Below are 24413 nucleotides of genomic sequence, written 5' to 3'. Positions count from 1 at the left end.
TGTAAACACGGGTTAAGTGGTGTATGTGTGTGTGCGAGTGTGCGAGTGTGTGTGTGCACGCGTGCGTGTTCTTACACTTTCCTTGAAATAATATCCCAGCCAATGACAGATTTTTTTAGTGGGGGTGGAGGGGGGTTGCCGGGCAGAATAGCTGCCCATTGATGTCATGAGAATCCCACGAAACTGGTAGAATAAGAGAGAGAGAGAGAGAGTTAGAAAGAGAGTGAAATTCTTTCATCACCTCCTCAGAGGAGTTTTCGTGGCTGTCCCTCCGCAGGATTAAAATGGACAGAGCCGAGGCCGAGACGTCCTGCAACAGTAGAATGAGTAAAATGACCTTTCCATTACTCAGACTGGACATCAAGCGCCTCCTGCCTGTTCAGTCTGCACGCCCTCCCAGACGCAGCTTTCACCACTTTAAACATCATACTCTGGTAAATTCCAGGTCATTCCGTCGGGTCAGTAAAAGTTGGTGGTGACAGATAATTCTACATTGCTTGGTCATCGTGTAGAGTTATTACGCCCCTGTGCCACCGATCTGTGTGGATGTGGACTGGCACTTGGACTTTTTGGACAGTTCTCACTTTTTCAAAAGCCTGTTTGAGGGTTAAGACTTGTTTTTTGGCGTGTGTGTGTGTATGTGTGTGTCTGTGTGTGTTCTCCACCCCTCTCTCACGCCCGCCTCCTCTTGCTCTCTTTCCCTCTCTCGCTCTCTCTTTAATTATCCTTCAGTCTTCTCTCCTGTCCATGTACATGTCACCCTCTCATCTCTCTCTCTCTCTCTCTCTCTCTCTCTCCCTTTCTCTCTCTCTCTCTCTCTCTCTCTCTCTCTCTGTATCTATCTCTCTCTCTCTCTCTCTCTCTCTCTCTGTATCGATCTCTCTCTCGCTTTCTCTCTCGCTCTCTCTCTCTGATAATGAACCAAATTGTTCTTGGCCTCAGGAGATGGAAGCAAGCTGTGTCTCTCTGTGTGTTTGATTTAGTGTAGGTGTGAGTGTGTGTGTGTGTGTGTGTGTGTGTGTGTGTGTGTGTGTGTGTGTGTGTGTGTGTGTGTGTGTGTGTGTGTGTGTGTGTGTGTGTGTGTGTGTGTGTGTGTGTGTGTGTGTGTGTGTGTGTGTGTGTGTGTGTGTGTGTGTGTGTGTGAGATCAATCATGGCATCCAAAGTATGGGTTTTGTCTCCAGTGTGAAAGATGTGTTTAAGTTCCTATATGTGATGTGTGTGTGTTTGTGTTGCTGTTTATCTAGCCTTATGGCCCTGGTGGTTGAGACAGATAAACATCATTAAGTACAGATATTCTTCATGTTCATTTTATTCCCTCTCGTGCGTTTTGCCTTACTGACCACATGTTGACATTATGAACAACTGGATCCATTATAAAGATATAATATCATTTCATGTGAGGTAGAAAAACAACATGACCCCACACTGCTTCACAAGGTCATAAAACCTGTTTTTATTGTTTAGATTTAGAAACCTCCAGTGGCGATGTTACACATTGTGTGTTTAAAAGCCATATTTAGAATTAAAATAGGTTTTCCAGATGATCAGATGAGTAACTTTTAGATTCCATGTTTTCTTTCCTCTGCTTCATTTCTCTCCAGAAATCCGCCTGTTGTTTAAAGTCTTGTGTGTCTGAGCCATGCGTTGGTATGGGGGGGGGGGGACTCTGAACACACATCCGCTCACTCATCCCTCCGTCTGTGTGTCTCTCTCATGTATATGTGTGTCTAACCTCGTCCATATGTTCAATATTGAGAACATGAAGGGAGGCCTTTTCGGGGAGGAAACCGCTCTATGGGAATTTGTCTGGAGTGATTTTTGTACATGTGCATTTGGTTAGTCTGTCCTGTAATCATCGTTGTAATCATCGGATTTTAACTGTTGAATAATCCCCGTCTCAATTCATCTCAGGTCAGGACATGTGGAGTGTTGCAGAGTATGTGGGGTCGAGTTTTCTTGACCTGTGTCTCCTACACAGATGTTTTAATCATGTTTAGTAAAGTGAGATTTTGAACACAGTTCTCATCTCACTCTTCACGTCATGGTCACTGGGTGTGAATGTTAAATTCTGTGGGAAATGCTGAAGAGAGAGAGAAACAGAACTACTGGCTCTGCAGAAAAATGTAATGTTTCCTCCCTGATCCACACACATCTACAAACTAAAACACACACACAGACACACAGACACACACATCCTTCCACAAGTAGTAAGCAAATCTGTATCTCTCGTCCCTCATGTCATTCTATCTGTCTCACATCTGTCTGTCTGCAGCTGAGCCAACAGGACCAGAAGGGATCAACCCCTGCTACGCCGGGAACCACGACTGTGACACCACAGCCCAGTGCATCCCACAAGAGGGCCAGGCCTTCCAGTGCCAGTGTGCGACTGGTTACAAAGGGGACGGACGCAACTGTTATGGTAACTTGACAAATATATTTATGTGTATTTAGATTTTGTAAAGCTTTCACTCAGAACCCTGGTTGAAGAAAAATAGAGCGGAGGTGAAACCGGAGAGACACCCGCACACATAAGAGCTGAATCTTTTTCTCAGTACTGTTTTATGTGCTTTCGTCCATTTGGCTTGGTTCAATAGCGTCTTTCTCACTCTGACACTTACACACAAACACATGCAGACCAAGATAAAGAGAGTTCAAGGCTGCGTGTCTGTGTTTCATCATATGTCTAGTGAACACCAGGGGTCAACTACAGGCTGGATGTAAGGAATCATCTGCACCCTCTCTCCGTTCTGCCACCCACCCCCACGCTCAGTCAACAGGGAGTTCTGGGCCTTTAAGCGGGTGCAGGGTCTGTCATTAGCCCAGCAGCCGGTCTCTCTCTCCTGCTGTCAGCACTAGGAAAGCCCCAGGCTCAGCCTCAGTTCCCATGGCCGGGCCTCGGCAGCGCTCCCTGGTCACATAGTCTATATGTGGTTTTCGTCCACTCTCTTGCACAATGTGGTTAGAAAATCCAGGTGTTGGGCGCATGTTATAATAACACAAACAAGCAGACACTCGATGTATACACACTAAAATCTCCAGTAATGACCCTTAATTACAGCTTTGACACATGCAGCCCTCTGTGTTGTCATATATGGGATTCCTGCTTTACAAGCCCTTGGGTTTATGTCTCACTTCCTCTCCTTTACCTCACTGCAGACATAGATGAGTGTGCCGAGGGCTTGAGTTCCTGCGGCGCTCACGCTCAGTGCATGAACCTACCTGGTAGCCACCGCTGTCAGTGCCAGAGCGGCTACGAGTTTGGCTACGACGGCCGCACCTGTGTTGGTAAGTCAATACATACAAAAATATGTATAAATGCAGCCCACTAACCATAAGTTGCACTAGTTTGTCCAATAAGCTGCATGTCGGAGCTGCTTTTTCCAAAAAGAGCTGAACGTCAGGAGGAGACCCGCATATTTGTCTGAGCGCAGGAATAACATTTCTTTCATAACAGTGAGGCACAGCTGCAAAAGCGAGGAAACACAGCGAGAGGGGAGGATGGGTGACGAATGTGAGAACAGGTGGGGGGGGACCAGAGGACGAGTGTGAGAACAGGAGAGTGAGATTAGACAGGACACAGGGTGAAAGTGAACAACAAATGGAGAAATGACACAGTGTGTGTTGCTTTGGAATGTGTGGAGGAGCATGGCCCTGCCAGTGTGTGTCCTCCTTTCACCCATCAGTGTGAACTTCTGATGAACTTCTCAATACCCCCCCCATCTCCCTCCTTGATTGATAGGAAACACTTTGCATGAAGTCTTGAAATTAACCAAATACTGATTAGATATAATTGAATTGAATTATTTCCAGCCGACAGCCAGATATCATCTTTCTTTCTTTCCTTTCTGCATCTGTGGTTGTTGATTTCTCTCTGTTGCTGTGTTTACTTATGTAGACGTGGACGAGTGCAGCTCCTCTCCCTGTGACGCCAACGCCAGATGCATCAATGGACTGGGATCTTTCCAGTGTCAGTGCCAGCCCGGCCTTTATGGTGACGGCTTCTTCTGTTCCCCACAGGAAGGTCAGTACATCAAATATATAGATTTTAACTCTGATGCTCACATTTGTAATCAGATAAGCAGGAGGAGATTTGTTCATTTTTACCATGGTCAGGCAAAATAACCCATGAATGGAAAGAATCTGAAGGTTTAATGGCAGATAGAAGATGCTAAATGGTAATACCTCAAATACAAATGATAAAATAGTGATATGGTGTAATGATTGTTTCTCTACAGGACAGACGGTCCGTCCGAGGAGCCAGTGTGAGCAGCACAGAGACAGTCTGCAGAGTGGAGTGGATCTGAGTGGACAGCCAAGTGTCGGAGCCTTCATCCCTCAGTGTGACTCTGACGGACGCTACCGACAACTGCAGGTGATCACTGACTCACAGAGCGCACGGCCGACTCATGACCTGAGTAAAAAACAAGCAGATTCTGAAAATGTTCATTCTTTATTCCAGTGCCACGGCTCCACTGGACATTGCTGGTGCGTGGACATTAGGGGACAGGAGAGAGGAGGAACCAGGACTCCACCTGGTACGGCACCCAGAGACTGCGACAGACCAGGTATTAACTCGCCCTTATCCCACACGTGGGTGTTTAATTTAAACATTGGTGTATATGTTTAAATGATCTTGTGTTTTATCTCCTCAGATGAACCAGAGCGTCCTCAAACTCACTGTGAGCACCACCGAGACGGTGTGCAGACCACCAGTCCAGAGGGGTACCCTCTAATCGGAGTGTTTGTGCCTGAGTGTGATGCTAATGGCCAGTACACATCTCAACAGGTATCATTCGGATTGTGTTACAAATGAGAAACAATGCTGTATTCACTGTTTGTGTGGCTGGTCATACAGATCAGAGCTTGTTTTCCTTTAAAAACATCATTTTCAAACCTGTAATCTGACCTCGTATTGAAATCAAAGAAATTAAGTTTGGTTTTCGATTTTAGTGCCACGGCTCCAGTGGACATTGTTGGTGCGTGGACAGTAGGGGGCAGGAGAGAGCAGGAACCAGGACTCCACCTGGTTCCTCACCTGTGGACTGTGACCGACCAGGTGAGTCTGCTTTGAGATACTGTCCAAATGTTGGATTGGCTGTACGCACTTTATTTAATCTCAGGACGATTTATACTTCTGTTTCTCCTGTATTTTTATTTTAGCTGGTTTCCCTATTGGATATATCCCTTTAATTAAATTATTTTCAGATAATTTTCCTTTGAAAACACAATATTAACAATACAAATATTTCATATTTACATTTATCTTTATTTTGCAGTAGATTTCCACTCATTTCTATGCTTTTCTATTTTTGACTTAATGAGGAAATGTGTAGAAGACATGGATTTATAGTGTAAACACATGTGATGTTTTCCTCCCCAGTTGAACCAGAGCGTCCTAAAACTCACTGTGAGCAGCACAGAGACGGTGTCCAGACCACCAGTCCAGAGGGGTACCCTCTACTGGGAGTGTTTGTGCCTGAGTGTGACGCTAATGGACAGTACGCATCCCTGCAGGTCAGCACCTGATGACTCATCAGAAAACTGACAGACAAACTGATGTTCTTTTTGAATTTAATCTAAAATAACATAAAAATACTTTTCAGTGCCATGGCTCTATTGGACATTGTTGGTGTGTGGACAGTAGAGGACAGGAAAGAGCGGGTACCAGGACATCGCCTGGTGCGGCACCGACTGACTGTGACAGACCAGGTGAAAAGATCAACTACACAAACCTCTTCAACACGAGCGTCTGAAACATATTTGTTATGAGCAGTGACGGCTCCGGCGTCAGCACGTGTATGATGTAATGCTCTCTGAGGCTTTCTCAGTGAACCTGTGAGACCCCAATCTCTCAAGTCAATGACAAGTCAAACAGACACCACATTTATGTGAGTGTGTGTCTAACCTTGTGAGTGGTGCACTGTTGAGGTCATTGGGTCACAGCCTTGGAATGCATGGAAAAACAGGTGATATCACCGTGTGTGTGTGTGTGTGTGTGTGTGTGTGTGTGTGTGTGTGTGTGTGTGTGTGTGTGTGTGTGTGTGTGTGTGTGTGTGTGTGTGTGTGTGTGTGTGTGTGTGTGTGTGTGTGTGTGTCTGTGTGTGTCTGTGTGTGTGTGTGTGTGTGTGTGTGTGTGTGTGTGTAACAGTAAGTTGAAAGTTAATTACGCCCGAGTTCAAGGCTAAAAAACATGAGGAAGAATTGTGGTGTCAAGGTTTTATGAACAAAAGTTTTTATTGTATATTAGCTGGATCCCATTTATCTAACACTTCAGGGCACAATCAACAACGTTATTGATTATCATTTGTATTTAAATCCCTACCAAACAATTGTTGGAATGATAGGAGGATATCACATCTGCTGTTATACATTAATTGAGCAAATATATAATTCTGTTATTGTCCATTTGTCCCTTCCAGTTGAACCAGAGCGTCCTCAAACTCACTGTGAGCACCACAGAGACAGGGTTCAGACCACAAGTCCAGAGGGGTACCCCATAGTTGGAGCTTATGTACCTCAGTGTGATGCCAATGGTCACTACACACCACTGCAGGTCAGCATCCTACTTGTTCAAATGGGTTTTATTGATGTTTGATATGAGTTTTACTTAAATTATAATTCATTATTTCTTCAGTGCCACGGCTCTACTGGTCACTGCTGGTGCGTGGACAACAGGGGGCAGGAGAGAGGAGGAACCAGGACTTCAGCTGGTACACAACCAAAAGACTGTGACCAACCAGGTGAGGGGAGAGATCTTTCACAATGTTCCTTCATGTCTCATTCATGTCGTAATGCATTAATCCATTAACTTTGCTTAACAAATACAATCAGCTCCATTTTCTTGCTTTCTTTCTTTTTTTGAAATCTCCTCAGATGAACCTGTGCGTCCGAAAACTCACTGTGAGCAGCACAGAGACGGAGTTCAGACCACCAGTCCAGAGGGGTACCCTCTCCTCGGAGCCTACGTCCCTCAGTGTGATGCTAATGGACAGTACACATCTCAACAGGTATCATTCGGATTGTGTTGTAAATGAGAAACACTGCTGTATTCAGTACTTGTGTTGTTGTTCATACGCCTGTTGTGTGTTCTAGTGCCATGTTTCTACTGGCCACTGTTGGTGCGTGGACAACAGTGGGCAGGAGAGAACAGACACCAGGACTCCACCTGGAACACAACCTAAAGACTGTGACGCACCAGGTAACACTGTGGTTTCTAGCTGCTCTAGTCATGCTGCATGTAGACTTGTCAGGGCAGGTACTCAAAAATGGGTCTCATAATAATGGGGGGGGGGGGGGGGGTCAACATGAAGAGGATAGATGATGCTAAACAATCCAAAAATGTACGTTGTGCAACTCTCTGGATGAACTGTAAGGAGTGAAGAGAAAAGTTATTCTTCTTGTGTCAAATTGGTCTCAAACGACTCATGTCTGTTTATTTCCTGTTGTTTACATTCACCAACCTGTCGTTTCCAGATGAGCCAGAGCTTCCTAAAACTCACTGTGAGCAGCACAGAGACAGTGTTCACACCACCAGTCCAGAGGGGTATCCTCCACCAGGGGCCTACGTCCCTCAGTGCGATGCTAATGGAGAGTACGCACCACTGCAGGTCAGCATCCTACTGATCTAAATGTGTATTCATGTTTAAATCTTTCTTTCACTTGCACTGAAAAGAATTATAGACTTAATGCTTAAATCATCATTTATTATTACTTCAGTGCCACAGCTCCACGGGTCACTGTTGGTGCGTGGACATCAGGGGGCAGGAGAGAGGAGGTACCAGGACTCCACCTGGTACACAACCCAAAGACTGTGACCAACCAGGTGAGGCTGCAGTTTACAGTTGAAAACTCAAGTGTACAGGTTGCAGGATGATAACTGAACATTTCTGGGAGTTGGACTCAAGCGTTGTGCAGACTTCTGGATCGTTAGAAGCTTTAGCTGCAGATGAGAACACTTGACGAGCCTAGCCAGAGGGAACTTACAGTAGAAGTTTATAAAGGACCTACATGTTGGGAAATGTCCGTGATGAAGGCCAGGTACACATCCCAGGTCAGATCAACACTATAGTCATTACAGCATCAGAGAGGATGAAGAGTTTGTCAAGAGAATTTATTCTCACCAGCATAGTGGGACAGGAAAAAGATTCCAGGTTAGTCGGCCACTCAATCACGTTGAGGTCCAGTTAAACAGCCCATTAAACTTTATGTTGACTCAGTGAAGGATCATTTAGATGATACGACCCAGACCTGAGACATACGATACGCTCCAAACACTTTGTTGGTCCCTGAATAACTTGTGTAACCTCGTTAATGTTTTCCAGACGAACCAGAGCGCCCGAAAACTCACTGTGAGCACCACCGAGAAAGATCGCAGACCACCAGTCCAGAGGGGTATCCCATAGTCGGAGGTTACGTCCCTCAGTGTGATGCTAACGGACAGTACACACAGCTGCAGGTCAGCACTCACTGACAGATAAGATTCTGTTTTACTCTGGATTAAAGAGATTCAAGACATTATACTAAAATTATTTCTCATTTTTGCGTTAGTGCCATGGCTCCTCTGGACATTGTTGGTGCGTGGACAATAGGGGGCAGGAGAGAGAAGGAACCAGGACTCCACCTGGTTCATCCCCTGTCGACTGTGACCGACCAGGTGAGTCTGTTATAAACTGCATCATCATTTTAATCCCTAATTTCCCTTAAAATAAACTTTACTTCTCCTGACCACACAGGTTTAGTTCGTATTTATACGTGAATCAGTATAAATATATTTGTACCCGTTGGTGCAGGACTCTGGTTGAGATATCTATATATACACACAGAGGCCGCTCTATAAATTCAGTCCTTGCTTAAATTCCATTTGTGAGCGTCCAAACATCTGAAGCGGTCACTTTGTGGTGTGATGAGCTGCAGGCTGTTGCCGTGCAACCAAACGAAAACAAGCCTCCCCCCCAACAGAGATGCTGCTCAGACACACACACACACATAATCATAAGGACTTTTAGATATCTCAGTTTCTTTGCTTTTTAGGAACCGAACTTATTTAGCTTCAGATTCAGTTGCACTCATTCACACCTGGAAGCTGCCCAGTGCAACCACACGCGTTTTTTCATCTGTGGCCTCTGCACTGGGAGGTTATTCAGGGATTTCTCAGTAATGGGTCAGGATGCGGGAGGCAGCAGCGTTTCCTGCTCAGCTTTGGGGTTTTAAGGGACGCTCTCCTGCTCCAAGTAGCTCTTAACTTCTCCGATCTCTCACTACGAGCATCATCCAGATTTAGTTCTCAGTGTAGAAACTGGTCAGTCTCAAATTAGAAAGTTACACCAGAGGGAGAGAGGGAGGCCTGTGTAAACATGAGTGGAAGTCTAAAGTGGTTTCAGGTTCAGTTTTAAAGCTCTGTTATCAAGTGAGTTATTAAAGGGATTTAACAAGGTAAACTGTTTTGACAAAAGCAAAATGTGTAGACGTGTTTGTGCCTTTTTAAACACAGGGTCTCCTCCCACCATTTATCAAGCGCTCTAACTATCACTGTCATACAAACCTCCAGCCCTGAGAGTCTTCTCCACTCTCTCTCCCCCTTTCACGCCTAATCTACCAAATCAATAACAGTTACAACTCCTGGAAAACATCTCAAAATGCTCCATGAAAAGAAAATGAACATACAGTTGAATAAATAACCAGAAATTCCAACCGAATGGGATTTTACAACCATGTAAGATTAGATTTATTCTTAACAATGTAAATGTTTGTTTGATTCGTGTCCCTCTCAGTGTCTGTTGCTCCGACCCAGCGTCCTGAGAGCGTGTGTGAACGATGGAGGATCAGTTTGATCGAGCACTACGGTGGAAAACCAGACCCGAAACAATACGTGCCTCAGTGCGAGTCCGATGGACAATTCAGGTACACAACAACACGCACGCACACACACACACACACACACACACAGTGGTTGATTGAGATAACTCAGTTTGTCTTATTCCACCTCTTCGCCCCCCTCAGCCCAGTCCAGTGCTACGGGGAGACCACGTACTGCTGGTGTGTGGACCAGGACGGACGGGAGGTTCCTGGTACACGATCGCACGATGTTGTCGCACCTGCCTGTGAGTATCTGACCTCCTGGAACACACACCTCTTGTCTGTTTGCAACCTGAAAACCATATATTCTTTATTCATTTAATCCTCCAATCCAGGCCTCCCCTCAGTGGCCCCTCCCACCGTGCGACCACTGCCCCGCCCGAACGTCACCCCCCCGCCCCACGCTGACGTCACGCTGCTGTACGCTCAGGGACAGAAGATCGGGGCGCTGCCTCTCAATGGGACCAAGCTCGATGCCACTCGCTCCAAAACTCTGCTGACTCTGCATGTGAGAGATGAATTTGCTCGTAACTTTGCTTCGTCTTTCGAATCAGTTATAGAATCTCTGATGTAGTTACAATGTGTTCATGTATCTGATTTTTGTGCTTGTGTGTCTCCAGGGTTCCATAGTTGTCGGTCTGGCTTATGACTGCAAAGACAACCAGGTCTTCTGGACGGATTTGTCTGCAAGAACAATCAACAGAGCTTCGGTGGTGCAGGGAGCCGAGCCGGAGATTCTCATTAACACCAGTAAATCCCACACTCACAATCCTCACACTCCAATTCGAACTGCAGTGTGTTTACACCAACACTTTCTATGTGCTCTCTGTAGACCTGGTCAGTCCAGAGGGTTTGGCCGTGGACGTCAAACGTAGACTGATGTTCTGGGTGGACTCGACGCCTGACCTGATCGAGAGCGCCAACCTGGACGGCAGCGGGAGGAAGACGCTGTTTGACAAAGACCTGGTCAACCCCCGGGCCATCATCGTGGTCTCTTCAACTGGGTAAACACCCTTTTCTGGACCTTTTCTAGAGTGGTGGTGCCACCAGAGATGGCCTGAAGGAGCCTATATTGTTGTGTTACTTATTTATAGCACTTTGTTATCAAAGTCGTTATTGGACACGGAAATGTGCAGAATATTGGGTCCGGACGTCCTCCAGAGTTTCTCTCACGTTCAGCCCCTCTGGAAAAATTCGCTTAAACGTCCTGAAATAAGATGAGTGCAGGTCTGAAAGACAATTTACAAATCTCCTCCCAGACACAGACACAAACAAGAGCCCACACACACTGTTGGCGATGGAGCGTAACATGCTGCAGATGCTCCACCCTGCAGAATGAAATGCAGCCTTCACCCTGTCTGCTCTGTTTTTATATCAGGACCCAGATGGTTTTCAGCCCATTAGCACGAGCATGAAATCAAAAACACACGTCCTCAGACGGAGCAACAAGGCCTGTAACTAATTCATTAGCACAGTGAACGCTACGTTTTAAAGCTTTTTGACAGAATGGACTTTGTTGAGTCTGGTTTCTGCAGCGGAGACACTGAGGTAAACACTTCAGGGTGAGACGGGCCATCCGAGGAACATCCACAGGTTCAGGTTTCAGGGACGAGTTCATCTCTGGTCGGCTACTTCTGATAATTCAGTCATCAGTCATTAGTTTGTGACATTTAGTGCTTTCACTGTCGGTGTTGAGCCAAGAAAACTGCCCTGGATTTACTGATGCTATTAACACACACACACAGAATATATAAGGTCTTCGTTGGTCGGCTCTCCAGGAATAACATCTGCTTTTCATCATTGCAACTAATCACATAATCAACAGGTTCTGTCTGTCTGTCTGTGTGTGTGTGTGTGAGTGCATTTGCGTGTGCTTGTGCGTTCTGAGGTTCTAAAGGTAATTACTGCTTCACACGGGTACACTTATGATTAAGCACATGCTCTGGGATTTCTGCGCCTGCACATGTTCCCCTTACACACACACATATACAGCAAACACACAAAAGTTACAAGTACACACATTATAAAGGCATCTCATCCATCACCATCTGCTCAACTTTACATTAAAAAGTTAACTTGATTTACACACTCATAAACCCATGGTGTGTGTATACGTGTGTGTGTGTGTGTGTTGATTGCTCGTGTGGTGTGTATTACCTGTAGTTCCCAGTGGACGGCCCACATGTACCCCATCATCTACAGATGAGAAGTAGTGTAATGAGGAGCCCACACACACTCACACTCATCATCGCCCGGAGCAAATGATTTTAATGTTTTTAATAACTAAATAGGAATCTATTCTTTCACAGAAACACGTCACAAAATAAAAAAAATGAAACAGAGTATAGTCTCAGCTGGAACCACGTCTGCCTCATGGCTGATGTTTTCTGATGTGTACACATGAAGCAACCCCCCCCGAAAGAGCTGAGGTCAGAGGTCGCACGTTGCTCAGAGTAACCTGACCGTGACCTCATCAACGTGAGACAGCTGCTCCCCCGAGCCCTGTGCTCTCGTGCTCTTGTGTACCCACTTGTGTGCGAGCGGCTGAACGCAGGCTGGTGTGTGGTTTTCCTCCTGTCTCCTCGTATTAGCCAGATCCCAGCGGTCCTCACCGAAACAAGAACACGTCAGAGCAGCGGCACAGAACTCAAACTCACCCGAGATGAGGTTGAACATTTACAAACCAGCACATTGTGAAATCGGACATCTTCTCTGTGTCTTCTGCAGAACTCTGTACTGGACCGACTGGAACCGAGAGGCTCCAAAGATCGAGAGCGGGTCAGTGGACGGTCAGAACCGCCGGGTGGTGGTGTCCGATGGGATCGGTCTGCCCAACGCTCTCACATACGACTACTCATCTGGACAAGTCTGCTGGGCCGACGCAGGTTCGTTTACAGCTGCTCAGGAAACGGCCTCACCCCGTCCAGATGTATTTGATGGATGATATGAATGTATTGAGATGCAGGAAGTAGCCTCACACAGTGTTGACCCCGTGTTGACCCTGTGTTGCTCCTGGTTTCAGGTACCAAGCGTTTAGAGTGCATATCTCCAGACGGCTCAGGACGCAGAGTGATCCACTCCAACCTCAACTACCCCTTCAGCTTGGTTTACTACAGCAACCACTTCTACTACTCCGACTGGAGGAGGTAGCCATCTTGATTCTGTTGATGTGAACCACGACAGCCGCTCTGTCTGACCCATGCTCGTCCTCACTGCCTCTCTCTCTCTCTGTCCCCCACAGGGACGGTGTGATCGCAGTGAGCAAGGACAGCAGTCAGTTCACAGACGAGTATCTGCCCGACCAGCGCTCACACCTCTACGGCATCGCCATCGCAACTAACGGCTGTTTATCAGGTGAGATGTGTGTGTGTGTTGTGTCGACAGAGCCGCTTTGTCAGATGTTTGATTTAAAACGAAAACACACAATCACTGCGTTTCAATTACGTGCTGTACGTGCTGTCAGACGTGTCTCACACACACACACAGACAGACGCACACAGACCGTGAGCTCATCGGTGTGTTAGTCACCTCATCTAGTCATCACCCACCAGATGTCACCTTTATAGCAGCACAACATCTACACCACAGAAATCAGTGAGAGAGAACACAGTGCAGGAGAATGCTGTGTTCAAGCACGATGGACACGCAGGAAATATGAACTTCTCCTGCACAACGTGGAAGCAGCTGCGTCGGTGTTTACACAGGATGCATTCAGGCCACACAAACACAATAGTCAAAGTAAATAGATATGAAGTCAGAGAAATGCATGTGGTGGTCACAGGATCACAATCGAGTTTCTACAGATTTATGTTTGTTTTCAGTGATTTTCAGTTATTTGTAGGTGAGGCAGGATGAGAGCTGACGTAGATTCAACAGTTTGTGTTTGTCCCACCTCACGTCTCTTCCTCTTTGTGTGTCTGCGGTGACGCAACACACACTCAACGAAAGAGAACAATGATCATAAAGCTGTGTGCGACCATCAACTTGTGACCCAGCGAGACCAGAACACAATGATTACACAGCTGCCGCCCTCTACCTGTATTTTGTGTTTGTGCTGTTTGATGTGGTGATGTGTGCAGATGGAGACGTTTCAAAGCCGAAGCTTTAAAACACTTTTAAAGTACAAAGTCGTGCTCTAAACACAGGATAATCCTCAAGGTCGCCCCCCCCCCCCCGGCAGATGTCAAAGTGTCGCACTTCTGACGGGTGTGAGATCTGCTCACCACGGAGTCAGACCTTTCACAAAAGTTTGTCCGTTTGTTCGATGACTGTCGTGTCTGCGTGTTCTCAGACGTAATAACAGCCGGCGCTTCAAAGCTGTGGATGTGTGGTGTAATTCTGACCATGATGACAGTTGTGAAACACACTTGTTAGGCAGGTTGTAAGAGGCTTAAAAGCTGTTATTGTTCAACACACACACACACACACACACACGCTCCTCTATGAGATAACTGAGAAGCGAAGCCCTGCACTTAAGCAGCGTCTGTTTGTTCTGTCATTAGGACGCTGCAGCCGTAAAGCTTTCATCCTTTCACGTTCGCATTCACACAGGAAGAGACAAGTAGAGCTTTCCCGCTCTGCTCCACCTGGAGCCTCACGCTGCTTCCACTCTGTGACTCTGTGCTCTAAACGTGTGAGCTGTGTTTTCACAGGGAGTCACTAACGACGGGCCGGCGGGCGCAGGACTCTTCTGGTGCTAAACTTCTGGGGGTGATTCCTGAACACACCTCAGCTCTCCAGGTTCCCTCGGAGGAAAAGGGGAGACGCGTCTTCCCGTTGGCAGATTGAACGTCGGATCAAATTTACAAACCCCCCCCCCCCCCCCCCTCTCAACGTACCCCGACCCTAAAGATATAACCCCAAAATAAGTGTTTTGTAAATTTGTTTTATACCTCATTTTTAGTTTGTTATTCTTCTACTGTATTTTTTTACGTGACTTGTTTTGTTCCATTGATAAAAAGCTACACAACGATGAAATCGGATTTGAAATGTATGAGTTTGTTCTGTTCTTCAGCGTCGGCTTCTGGTCACAGTGGTTTTTACATTCAGTCTGTTTTTATTAGTTAGAAAACAGATTAAAAAACTGTGAGATTATTGAAAATTAGCTTTTTGCTGTCAAACTCAACGAAAAATATAAACCACGAGTGAGTGAATAATATTCTATAATCTGAGTAAGTAATCTGTTTGCCAAGATCAGATCACGACACTCTGCACAACTTATCTGTACTTCACACTTTTTCTTATGTTTTTACAAAAATATGAAAATGAAATCTATCTTTTTATAAGATGTGATATTTATAACAATAAAAATGTGATTTGGTGCTTGACGTTGTACTGTGAGGATTTCAAACAGGAAGCTCAGGAGACAAAGTGCGTTCAGATGGGTTTTACTTGTATACAGCATCAGTGAAAAACGTCTCAAAACAACATTTACTTCCAACTGAAAAACAGGTTTTTGATTATTTCTGAGGTTAGCATTGTTTTGTGGGCGGTCCCAGCAGCTGGAGGAGGATCAGAAGGTTCGACCTAAAGAAATTAACCATTGAACTCAGTGTGTTTTTCACAGAGTGTCTTCGAGACAGCGTCTGAAAAGCGGTGGCTCCAAATCCCCAAAAATAGAGAAAACAAACTGTCCAAAAAAAAACCTCTCATAACCAAATTAAAGCGCCCTTCCTCTAACGTCCCTCTTCATCCTCGCTCTCATCTGCCCACCTTGCCCAGCCGGTGGTCGGTCTTGGGGTCGGCGATGATGGCCTGCACGGCGACGATGGCCTCGTTGATCTTGGTCTGAAGCTCCCGCAGCTCCTCGATGTGCAGGAGGCGCAGGATCTGAGCCGCTTCGTTCAGGGTCGCGTCTGAGGAGCCAGAGCGTGTTTTTACTTTCCCATAGGCGATCACACCAAAACACCACCTCATGTCAACATCATCAAACAAACCCGCTTTCCCCCGTGTACGTTTTATATCATGATGTGGAAAACGGAGCGCTCACCTCCAGTGTCGAAACCCAAGGTGTGTTTATCTAAAGTCACTGGAATTCCCTGGAACAAGAGGAAAAGAAACGTGAGTGAGAACGGCTGTCAATGGTTATTCCCATTAAGAATGTAAAAGGTACCAACAGAAGTGTGGACATGTTAAAGTTACCTCTCGGCTCTGGCTGGCTTTAGCGATGGCTTCTGGGGAAAGTCTCTCTTGGATCAGAATACGAATGGCCTGAGAGGAAATGAAGCATAAATTAAATCTTTGGGTTAGAAACCTCATCGAGGAACATTACGACGACTATAAGGGACTTTTAAAGGGGAATACAAATAATCAGATTCAGTATAAAGTCATAATACTTTTTCATTCATGTGAATTATTAAAGTTATAAGAACAAAGCAGCGTGTTCCGCTCTCTCACCTTGAGCATAACCAGGTAGTCGTCGTGCCTCTGGATTTTGAGGATGTTAGACAGAGCCGTCACTCCTGCTTTGAAATCTGGTGAATTAACTGCAAAAAGAAAAACGATAATGTTTCTAACGATGAGGAGGAGGAGGAGGAAGGGAGGATGTGAGGTGCGATGAAGAGTTTGTGATTACTGTCGAGGTTGACCAGCGGGTCGATCGGCACGTCGCTGTTACTGGAGGCGGCCAGCGGCTGACAGTTCTTATACTTCTCCACTGGGGACACGTGATAGAAACAGAGATGCAGGTTATTCATCTTCAGAAATTGTATCTTTTGCAGCAGAGAAAAGTTGTGGTGAGACGAAGCGAGCAGGAACCATTCCTTATCCAACAGCTACATGTAGTGGCCATCATGGGTATTGCAGCGTATACTGCTCTGTTCTTCTGAATGAACCAAACAGCTAACGAAGCCCAGCGTGTGTTCCTCTCTCACCGTTGTCTCCATACTCGTAGCGCACAGCCAGGCCCAGTAACCAGTCCAGAGCCTCGTGCTTCTCCTGAACCCCGAACGGACAGTTGACGTCCTGCAGGTACTGCACACAAACACAACATTCAAGTTCTGATGGCAACCACCACAGCTTCCTGATTGGAACACAGCTCATGTCAGATTTTAAGCGTCTCTGCGTCTTTGGCGTTGGCCCAGTGTGTGAGTGTGTGTGAGTGTTTGTGTGTCTGCCGTGCAACAGGCTGCAGCTGCTGGTGTCACCTTCTGGAAGGCCGAGGGCCAGTCGGAGCCGGGGATGTTCCTCAGGTTCCCCCGGTCCTCGATCTTGTAGTGTCGGATCTTCTGGTCCTCCAGCCACACGATGCAGTTCCTGTACTGAGTCTCATCTGAGCACAGACCACAGATCACAGATCACAGACAGGGACTTGTCAGTACCAGCAGCTGCATCAACGACTGAAAGGGCAGTGATGCAGGAGGATGTGTGTGTGTTTGCAGTAGCATGAGGACGTTTTCAGGTAAACGTATCATTGTAAATAGACTGTTATAAGTATATAGGTATTTATAGGTTATAGTATAAGTGTATAGGCAGGTACTGTATGCAAAATTAATTTAAAAGTGTAAAATGCAATGTGCTACAAATATGTATGAATGGGTATAAATACCACATACAACATAGTATAACTGAGTAGAGATGTGTACATAAAGTATTAAATTAACAGTAGTTTACAATATACATGTGTAAATTGGTGAATTTGCACAATAAGATGCATTGTGGGATCAAATAGATCCATATGATATAGAATGTGCATAGTGACAGTAACATAGAAAACAGTGCATGGAACTACACACAATGTTAACAACTAAATTCTAAACAGCTAACTTCTAAATAGAAGATAAAATTAGTTTATATATAACATTAATCACAGGCGACATTAGCTCCGATATGAACATTAAAATGGAGACGAATAGTAGAGAGCGGAGGTGAAAGTCTGAGCTGTTGTTTATCTCGTGTTTTTAAGCAACACGCAAGAGGAGGAACGTGAAAGTAGAGTTTAGCTGCAGGAGTCTGGTCGCTAACAGTGACAGGACACGTTAGCTCCCCATTAGCTCCGCATTAGCATCACACAAGCGGCTCAAGCAGGAGACGGTTCCCACCTGAGAAGTCGCAGCCTGCGGGGTTGTGATAGTCCAGAGCTGTGAGCTTCCTCCGGAACATTTCTGCGGTGGTTTACCGCAAACTACCGCGTTGTGTGTACCGCAGCACGTTAGCTTTAGCTGCTTCCTCCTGCTAGCTGTCAGCGTGGAACTGCGCATGCGCGGCCTGCAGCTTCCTGTTGGGACTGTCAAAGTAAAAAATCACCATGTAACTATATTATAGATTATACTACATTATGCTATATTATACAACAGTATACTACGAACATAAATTCATTATACTATATTCATATTCCATTATTCTACATTAATCACACATTATACTGCATCATATTCTATTCTACATCATACTAAATTCATACCACATTATAATTTACACATTTATATAAATGCTGTCAAATCCTCCCATTGTAAAATGTACAGAGAAGTGAACTCTCTTCACTAAACCACAGAACCTTCAGTCTCTTATTTGTAACATTTACAGTCCTATTTTATTTTAATACTTGATTTAAATTGCATTATTTTAAATAGTTGATTCAAAAAAATCTATCCATTCAACTTAAAGGTAGCAATATATGAATACATTTTTGTATACTTGCAAAAGCTTATGTTTCATATTGTATATTATTCTGAATGTTTAATATGAATATAATTATACCTCCATCTTTATATAGTTATATTAAGTCTAGTAAATTAGATAGAGGCTCTTAACTTCACACGTCTCAAATGTTTCTGTGGGGTTTTCCGTTCAGACACTGTAAATCATCTCAGGCTGTCACACAGACTTTGGAAAAAACTTTTATTACACGTCACAATTTACAAAAAGATGCAAAAATCAGTCAAGACGATGAGAAAGAGAAAACTAAAATGATGGGAATTAGGTGTGTTGCTTGCGTGTGTGTGTTTTTAGAATGGCCTCATGCGTGTGTTAAGGGGCGGGGCTCTGTTCGGGGGCGTGATAGCGATGTCCAGGTAGTCCCCGATCCGGAAGTGTTGAGACTGCAGTGTCATGGAGTCATCTGCTCCCTTCCTGCCCGATAGAGTACTGCCGATGTCTTTCAACCTAACAGAGGGAGAGGTTTTAATATACAGTACGTGGAGATGGATCACCCTGCTCCATGAAACTTCTGAAGTGTGTTACTAACTTGTATAGTTTCCCTCTGGTGTCGGGGAAGACTATAGCAAAGCTGAAATGAGTTCCCTTCTTCCTGGCCTCTGGATACACTTCCTTTACCAGGCAGGTCAGCTCCTTCAGAGTCGCATCCATCCTGAAACACAGAGAATCACATACATTCACATGTTGCCTCAAGAAATCAACTGAATCCATTTAACAGTAAAGAGAAGGAGCGACCCGCCCGCAGCTCACCAGGTGTAGATCTGCAGTTCACTGGAGGGAACGTTGCCTCGAGAGAACTCATCTGGTCTGTGGTGTCGGCCGCTGTTGGTGGTGAACACTCGCAGCAGAAGAGGGCAGGTCTGAAACAAGCAGCAGATACAAAATGCATCAGCAGCAGCATTGCACAGAACTGTTGTAAAGAAACGTGCACAGGACGATTTCAAGAGCAGGTAGAAATCACCTGTTTGTAGATAATATATAAGAACAAATTGTGCAGAGTCACAAATTTAGGTTTTCTGGTTTCAAATCGAGCAAGACCACATACTTTTTAGTTTGTTTTTAAATTTCACAAACAAAACTAAGATTAGTTCATTCTTAAAAAAACAAGCTGTTGTCTGATGACTGTGATTAGCAACATGTTAGCACGTTAGCACTGCTTAACTGCAGATCATTTAACTGCAGATTATCCAGGTTCCATCCACCTTTGTTTTCTACATCTTAAAACAACTTGAAGTCGAAACTGATGTTGATCTGTCAACGTTGTTAAGTTTAATTTAGCAGCTCCAGTCGTAAAGCGCTTAGCATGGAGCGGTTAGCTTGAAGTTGTTAGCATGGCTCCCGGACCACGTTAGCTTGGCGCTAACGCAGCTAACGAGCTAGCTCGTACCTTCTCGCGGTCGATGGGCTTCTCCGGCTCCTTCTTGATTTCCTCCTGTGTGATCCGCGACTCCAGAGCCATCGCTGTTGTTCTTGATTCACTGTCGAAGATCGAGTATCAATCACTTGCAACGTCTTGTTCTTCAGCCAACAGCGACGCACCGCTAATACAGAGACGAGTTCCGTCTCCGGTTGTAATATGTTTGATATGGTTGTCGCCCCCTGCTGCTGTGGAGTGTTAACGCATCGTTTCACAATCAAATTATTTCAAGTGATTACTAACAAACCAAATGAATAAATAATAAATAACGTGGATGGATTTATTCATTTATGTTGATAATTATGTATTGTAACACTTGTTGTTTAACACATACATGAATATATTATTAATAGAACTAATACAGTTTAGTATTGTGAAGGAAATTCATTACATTACATTACATGTCATTTTAGCTGACGCTTTTATCCAAAGCGACTTACATTTTTAGAACACTCATCATTTTATGAGGGGCCTTCTAGGGGTTCAGTATCTTGCCAAGGACACTTAGGCATGCAGATGGGATAGAGTGGGATTCGAACCAGCAACCTTCTTGTTGCAGAGCACCCGCTCTATCCCATAGGCCACGCTCTCCCTCAATTCACTAAAATGATCCGGCTGATGATCGTCTGCAGATCTTCAGGGATCAGTCGGCCGAGTTCCACCTACACAGCTGGAACCTGCCGTTCAGTCACATGCTGCCCCCCCCCCCCCCCCCCACACACACACACACACACTCATTACTGCATGTCTTGTACAGTATGTGGTTGTGGTTGTATCCTCACACTGGTTTCTTCTGTTCTCCCACCAGCTGTCTGACCAGGGATCTGACCACTTCATCAGAACGTCTGGCCTGGGCCTTGTTCTGCCTGGAGAATCCAACAGTGGCTCTTTCAGCAAACAGTGGGAGAAGCTGGTTGGTCAAAGTCATTAGTGGCACACAGAGCGATACTGTGCTGCAGGAGGACTGCTGCCAAGGCCCAGTTTGACTCTGAGAGGCCTCCAACTCTCTACCTGTGTCCAGTTACACACACACACACACACACACACACAAACACACACACACACAGAGAGACACACACTCAAATATTCTGCCTGCTTGTTTTGTGTTGATGCAGCAGAGCTTCTTTCTTTAGTCTGTGATGAGTCGTCCTCAAACACGTCTCTCACTTTTTAATGTTTGTGTGCAGAACTTTTTATGAACAGTCTATGGTGCAGAGTGAAGTTAGGAAACTTTCTACTCATCCTACCTGGTTTATCTGCACTGAAGACTGTTTTTTTTCCTGATGGTCCCCACAAGCAAAGGCTATAGAATAATAACAACAGCAATAATAATAGGGTTTTATTTGTATAGTGCTTTTAATAATGCCCCAAGACACTAAGAAATAAAAAAAAACAGATAAAAACAAATAACTATAAACATAAAATATATCCCCATTCATCCCATATTTACTTCTGTACCATGAGTCTGTTCACTTACTCTCGAAAACGTTGTCTGTGAGGCTTTATTTTGAAAGTCTCAACAGAAAGACCATATATTTTATACTGGTGGTCTTTACATCTGGAGAGAAGAAGCAGCAGCTGCAGGTTTGTGATTACTTCACTTTATTAGATTTCATTGTAAGTGTGTTTGTGTGTGTTTGTGTGTGTGTGTTGTGTGTGTGGATGTTTTCATGCTCGTCATGTTTGTGTCCTTTCGCAACTACAAGGACAAGAAGCGGCTGCTGCAGGTGTGTGTGTACTCACAAGTGTCAATATGTGGTTTAACACCTCCTCATACTGAGTTGTACTTCTTGTCATTGATGTGTGACAGGGTTCTGGAAGATCTTTTCTCAACCACAGAACCCAGGAGGAAGAGTTGGAGGCCCTGAAGAAGAGGAGACCCCGATATCTGGGGCGTGCAGCCTGGTTTTACGGCTGCTGTTTGAGGGAGGCTTCATGTCAGATGTGATTTTCACAGAAGACTGCAGATTTTGTATAAGTACAACAGCATGTGTGTGTCTCCCTGCAGCATCACCCTGTACGTGGTGTAGGACAGCTGCCAGATGTCCCTTGTCCCCACCTGGTGGACTGCTTCATCTCGAGGCAGATTCAGTTCATTCTGAGTTTGTTGATCTGAATTTAGAGGCTGACGGGAAAAATCGCTGAGAAAAAACATGTAATGAGAAATGAAGCCAGTTAGTTAATCATTAAAACTGTTCATCATCAGTTTCTTTCATAAATTTGTTTCAAGAAAAAAAAACATATTTAAGAGATGCATCACATAAATCACCAAAATGACACAGAACTCATTTATCCCTGAAACAGAACAACGGACTGTATTTCTCTTATTTTGAGCAGGTTTGACTTGTGTAATGTCGAATGTGAGGTCGACCCCGATCTGTCAGAAATGATCTACAGCTGATTCAGATCTCTGCAGCCTGAGTGTTACCAGAACCAGTAAAGAGTTCACACCAGCCCTGAACTCTGCAGTGTCTCTGCACTGGTCCCTGCTGGTTTTAAATTTCTTTTAATTGTTTTCAAAGCTCTTCATGGACCATGCAGACATGTTTCATATGCTCCCAGAACCAACACAGATCCTCAGCTTCTCTGGTACTGGTCAGTGAATTGGTACTGTGTTTTTGACTCTGACTCACTGGAACAGTCCGCCTGAGGACCTGCGAGCTGCTGGAGGTGTGGAAATCATACATATGACTTTAAAACACATCTCTTTAACTTGGCTTTTGATAATAGACATTATTTTATTGCATCCAAGTTGTAAATTTGACTCAACGTATCCCTAGTTTATCATATAGCTGCAGAATTGATTGAAATATTTAATATATAAATATACATTGAAACCTCTTCCAACTTTAGAGGTTATGACATATTGGAAACGAAGACAAATACATATATGTAAAAAATGTAATTAATCTTTTCTCCAAACCATGATAACAATATATGAAGATAGATAGATAGATAGATAGATAGATAGATAGATAGAGTGAGTGAGAGTGATATAAGAAACAAATAATACAATTTTGGTTGTAATAAAAATAATCATCATCATCATAATAATAATATTCTGGTCAGATCACAACATCAGCTCCATCTGAGCAGTACAATACTGCCACCTTGTGGAAAAAGTGGGACCTGAAGGAGCAATCAATCTCTATGAATAAGCAATTACTATAATTGTATATATATATATATATATACAATAGAACTTGTACTTTTACTTTTGATACTTAAGTAAATTTTAACACAAGATTCTTCTGATACTGAAGTACATTTAATATGAGCTACTTTAAGACGTTTACTCAAGTGATTTTCTGACGGGTGACTTTTACTTTTATCTCTACTTTTACTCAAATAGGGCTTTCAAGTATTTTAAACACCACTGGTTTTATCTTATTATTCCTCTGCTAGACACTTTTATTTGAATCCATTTTATGACAAAGTATCTTTAGTATTTTATTCATATTTTTGAACCTTTTCATTCATTTTTATATTTAAAATTAAAAAAACATGTAAGTCCTGTGTTTCCTCCTTTTCACCACCAGAGGGTGCTTCAACAGAAAATCACAATTCATCATATCTCTAGTTTATCTTATTTTACAACTCCTAGCCAATTTTATGTGAATCAAGTTCATAACATAGTGTCTTTTTTATTTTATTCCTATTTTTTTATGAACCTTTTCATTCAGTTTTATATTTAAAATTAGAAAAACATGTAATTCCTGTGTTTCCTCCTTTTCACCACCAGAGGGTGCTTCAACAGAAAATCACAATTTATCATATTTCTAGTTTTATCATATTTTACATCTCCTAGCCACATTTGAATGTGAATCCAGTTCATGATAAAGTGTCTTTTGTATTTTGTTCCTATTTTTTTATGAACCTTTTCATTCAGTTTTATATTTAAATTTAGAAAAACATGTAAGTCCTGTGTTTCCTCCTTTTCACCACCAGAGGGTGCTTCAACAGAAAATCACAATTCATCATATCTCTAGTTTATCTTATTTTACAACTCCTAGCCACTTTTATTTGAATCCAATTCATGACAAAGTGTCTTAAGTATTTTATACATCTTTTTTTATGAACCTTTTCATTCAGTTTTTATATTTAAAATTAGAAAAACCTATAAGTCCTGCGTTTCCTCCTTTTCACCACCAGAGGGTGCTTCAACAGAAAATCACAATTCATCATATTTCTGGTTTTATCATATTTTACATCTCCTAGCCACTTCTCTGTGAATCCAGTTCATGACAAAGCGTCTCTAGTATTTTATTCATATTTTTTTATGAACCTTTTCATTCAGTTTTATATTTAAATTTAGAAAAACATGTAAGTCCTGTGTTTCCTCCTTTTCACCACCAGAGGGTGCTTCAACAGAAAATCACAATTCATCATATCTCTAGTTTATCTTATTTTACAACTCCTAGCCACTTTTATGTGAATCCAGTTCATGACAAAGTGTCTTTAGTATTTTATTCCTATTTTTTTAT

General features: G+C 43.9%; 3 protein-coding genes across 3 annotated transcripts in view; 1 reads left to right on the top strand and 2 right to left on the bottom strand.

Annotated features, from left to right (window-relative positions):
- The window catches only part of nid2a (nidogen 2a (osteonidogen)), a 28103-nt gene extending 12938 nt beyond the window's left edge, over positions 1–15165 (top strand). The window contains exons 15-40 of the mRNA XM_062381089.1: positions 2275–2421; positions 3159–3287; positions 3898–4023; positions 4238–4374; positions 4462–4567; positions 4655–4788; positions 4953–5058; positions 5383–5516; positions 5606–5711; positions 6422–6555; positions 6637–6742; positions 6876–7009; positions 7095–7200; positions 7476–7609; positions 7719–7824; positions 8324–8457; positions 8550–8655; positions 9773–9902; positions 10002–10102; positions 10193–10365; positions 10478–10607; positions 10690–10861; positions 12585–12742; positions 12880–13003; positions 13099–13211; positions 14510–15165. Coding sequence (XP_062237073.1) covers positions 2275–2421; positions 3159–3287; positions 3898–4023; positions 4238–4374; positions 4462–4567; positions 4655–4788; positions 4953–5058; positions 5383–5516; positions 5606–5711; positions 6422–6555; positions 6637–6742; positions 6876–7009; positions 7095–7200; positions 7476–7609; positions 7719–7824; positions 8324–8457; positions 8550–8655; positions 9773–9902; positions 10002–10102; positions 10193–10365; positions 10478–10607; positions 10690–10861; positions 12585–12742; positions 12880–13003; positions 13099–13211; positions 14510–14520 — 3197 coding nt within the window. The 3' untranslated portion in view covers positions 14521–15165. The remainder of the gene's footprint in view (positions 1–2274; positions 2422–3158; positions 3288–3897; positions 4024–4237; positions 4375–4461; positions 4568–4654; positions 4789–4952; positions 5059–5382; positions 5517–5605; positions 5712–6421; positions 6556–6636; positions 6743–6875; positions 7010–7094; positions 7201–7475; positions 7610–7718; positions 7825–8323; positions 8458–8549; positions 8656–9772; positions 9903–10001; positions 10103–10192; positions 10366–10477; positions 10608–10689; positions 10862–12584; positions 12743–12879; positions 13004–13098; positions 13212–14509) is intronic.
- A 63-nt stretch (positions 15166–15228) lies between these two features.
- On the bottom strand, positions 15229–18063 carry rtraf (RNA transcription, translation and transport factor). Its single transcript, XM_062380708.1, has 8 exons — positions 17897–18063; positions 17003–17127; positions 16730–16829; positions 16432–16512; positions 16254–16342; positions 15999–16067; positions 15847–15895; positions 15229–15712 (listed from the first exon to the last, which is right to left on the bottom strand). The coding sequence occupies exons 1-8, from the start codon at positions 17955–17957 to the stop codon at positions 15558–15560; spliced, it is 729 nt and encodes a 242-aa protein (XP_062236692.1). The 5' UTR covers positions 17958–18063; the 3' UTR covers positions 15229–15557.
- A 618-nt stretch (positions 18064–18681) lies between these two features.
- On the bottom strand, positions 18682–20079 carry sap18 (Sin3A-associated protein). Its single transcript, XM_062381099.1, has 4 exons — positions 19900–20079; positions 19263–19372; positions 19042–19164; positions 18682–18959 (listed from the first exon to the last, which is right to left on the bottom strand). Exons 1-4 carry the CDS (start codon positions 19969–19971, stop codon positions 18803–18805), a joined length of 462 nt encoding a protein of 153 aa, XP_062237083.1. The 5' UTR covers positions 19972–20079; the 3' UTR covers positions 18682–18802.
- Positions 20080–24413: the final 4334 nt, after the last annotated feature.

This window comes from Platichthys flesus, chromosome 22 (assembly GCF_949316205.1).
Source record: "Platichthys flesus chromosome 22, fPlaFle2.1, whole genome shotgun sequence".
NCBI lineage: Eukaryota > Metazoa > Chordata > Actinopteri > Pleuronectiformes > Pleuronectidae > Platichthys > Platichthys flesus.
This window is presented reverse-complemented; position numbering and strand designations above follow the sequence as displayed.

Bases quoted from the DNA above. Each gene is read 5' to 3' on its own strand.
- rtraf (XM_062380708.1), bottom strand. From the start codon at position 17,957: ATGTTCCGGAGGAAGCTCACAGCTCTGGACTATCACAACCCCGCAGGC. The intron at 17,128-17,896 runs GTGGGAACCGTC...GTCTGTGCTCAG, and splicing joins CGCAGGCTGCGACTTCTCAG to ATGAGACTCAGTACAGGAAC. The intron at 16,830-17,002 runs GTGACACCAGCA...GTTTGTGTGCAG, and splicing joins GGCCCTCGGCCTTCCAGAAG to TACCTGCAGGACGTCAACTG.
- sap18 (XM_062381099.1), bottom strand. From the start codon at position 19,971: ATGGCTCTGGAGTCGCGGATCACACAGGAGGAAATCAAGAAGGAGCCG. The intron at 19,373-19,899 runs GTACGAGCTAGC...TGCTTGTTTCAG, and splicing joins AGCCCATCGACCGCGAGAAG to ACCTGCCCTCTTCTGCTGCG. The intron at 19,165-19,262 runs GTGAGCTGCGGG...TCTGTGTTTCAG, and splicing joins GAACTGCAGATCTACACCTG to GATGGATGCGACTCTGAAGG.